At 36.3% G+C, this 421-nt stretch overlaps 1 protein-coding gene across 2 annotated transcripts in view; it reads right to left on the bottom strand.

The window, feature by feature from the left end:
- Positions 1–263: 263 nt before the first annotated feature.
- Positions 264–421, bottom strand: part of LOC119972192 (actin, cytoplasmic A3a-like) — a 7,382-nt gene continuing 7,224 nt past the window's right edge. For both annotated transcript variants that reach the window (XM_038808525.1, XM_038808529.1), the window contains exon 4: positions 264–421. In XM_038808525.1, coding sequence (XP_038664453.1) covers positions 411–421 — 11 coding nt within the window. In that variant the 3' untranslated portion in view covers positions 264–410.

The following is a 421-nucleotide window of genomic DNA, read 5'->3' on the forward strand; positions in this document are numbered from 1 at the left end:
CTTTACATTTTCTTTGTCTACAACAACCTCTCAACAGTATAAATCTGACCCATTTCTAAATTCAAAAGTTAGACACTCTCTTCACAGATGTGGTCAAGCCTGTAGTGATTGTCCAGCACGGCGTTTGCAATTCCACCATCCAGAGTGATTAGTTTATCTTGGTGGAGACAAGTGATTTTAAAGGAAATTAGCAGCACTAGAGGATAACAACATTATAAACAGGGAACGTGACACCTTTGCTTAATAACACAAAGAGAAAATGATTTATTTCAGAGAGTTTTATTTTAATAGTTTAAGTAACAAATCTGCGACAAATTAAACATTCAGCTACAGAAAGAGGCCTTTGAGAAATACGGAGATACTTTTTTGGTTGAGTTGTGGACCTGATTTTATTACAAGCCCGGGGCAATTTAGAAGCACT

The sequence above is a fragment of the Scyliorhinus canicula genome, chromosome 10 (assembly GCF_902713615.1).
Source record: "Scyliorhinus canicula chromosome 10, sScyCan1.1, whole genome shotgun sequence".
In the NCBI taxonomy this organism is placed as follows: Eukaryota; Metazoa; Chordata; class Chondrichthyes; order Carcharhiniformes; family Scyliorhinidae; genus Scyliorhinus; species Scyliorhinus canicula.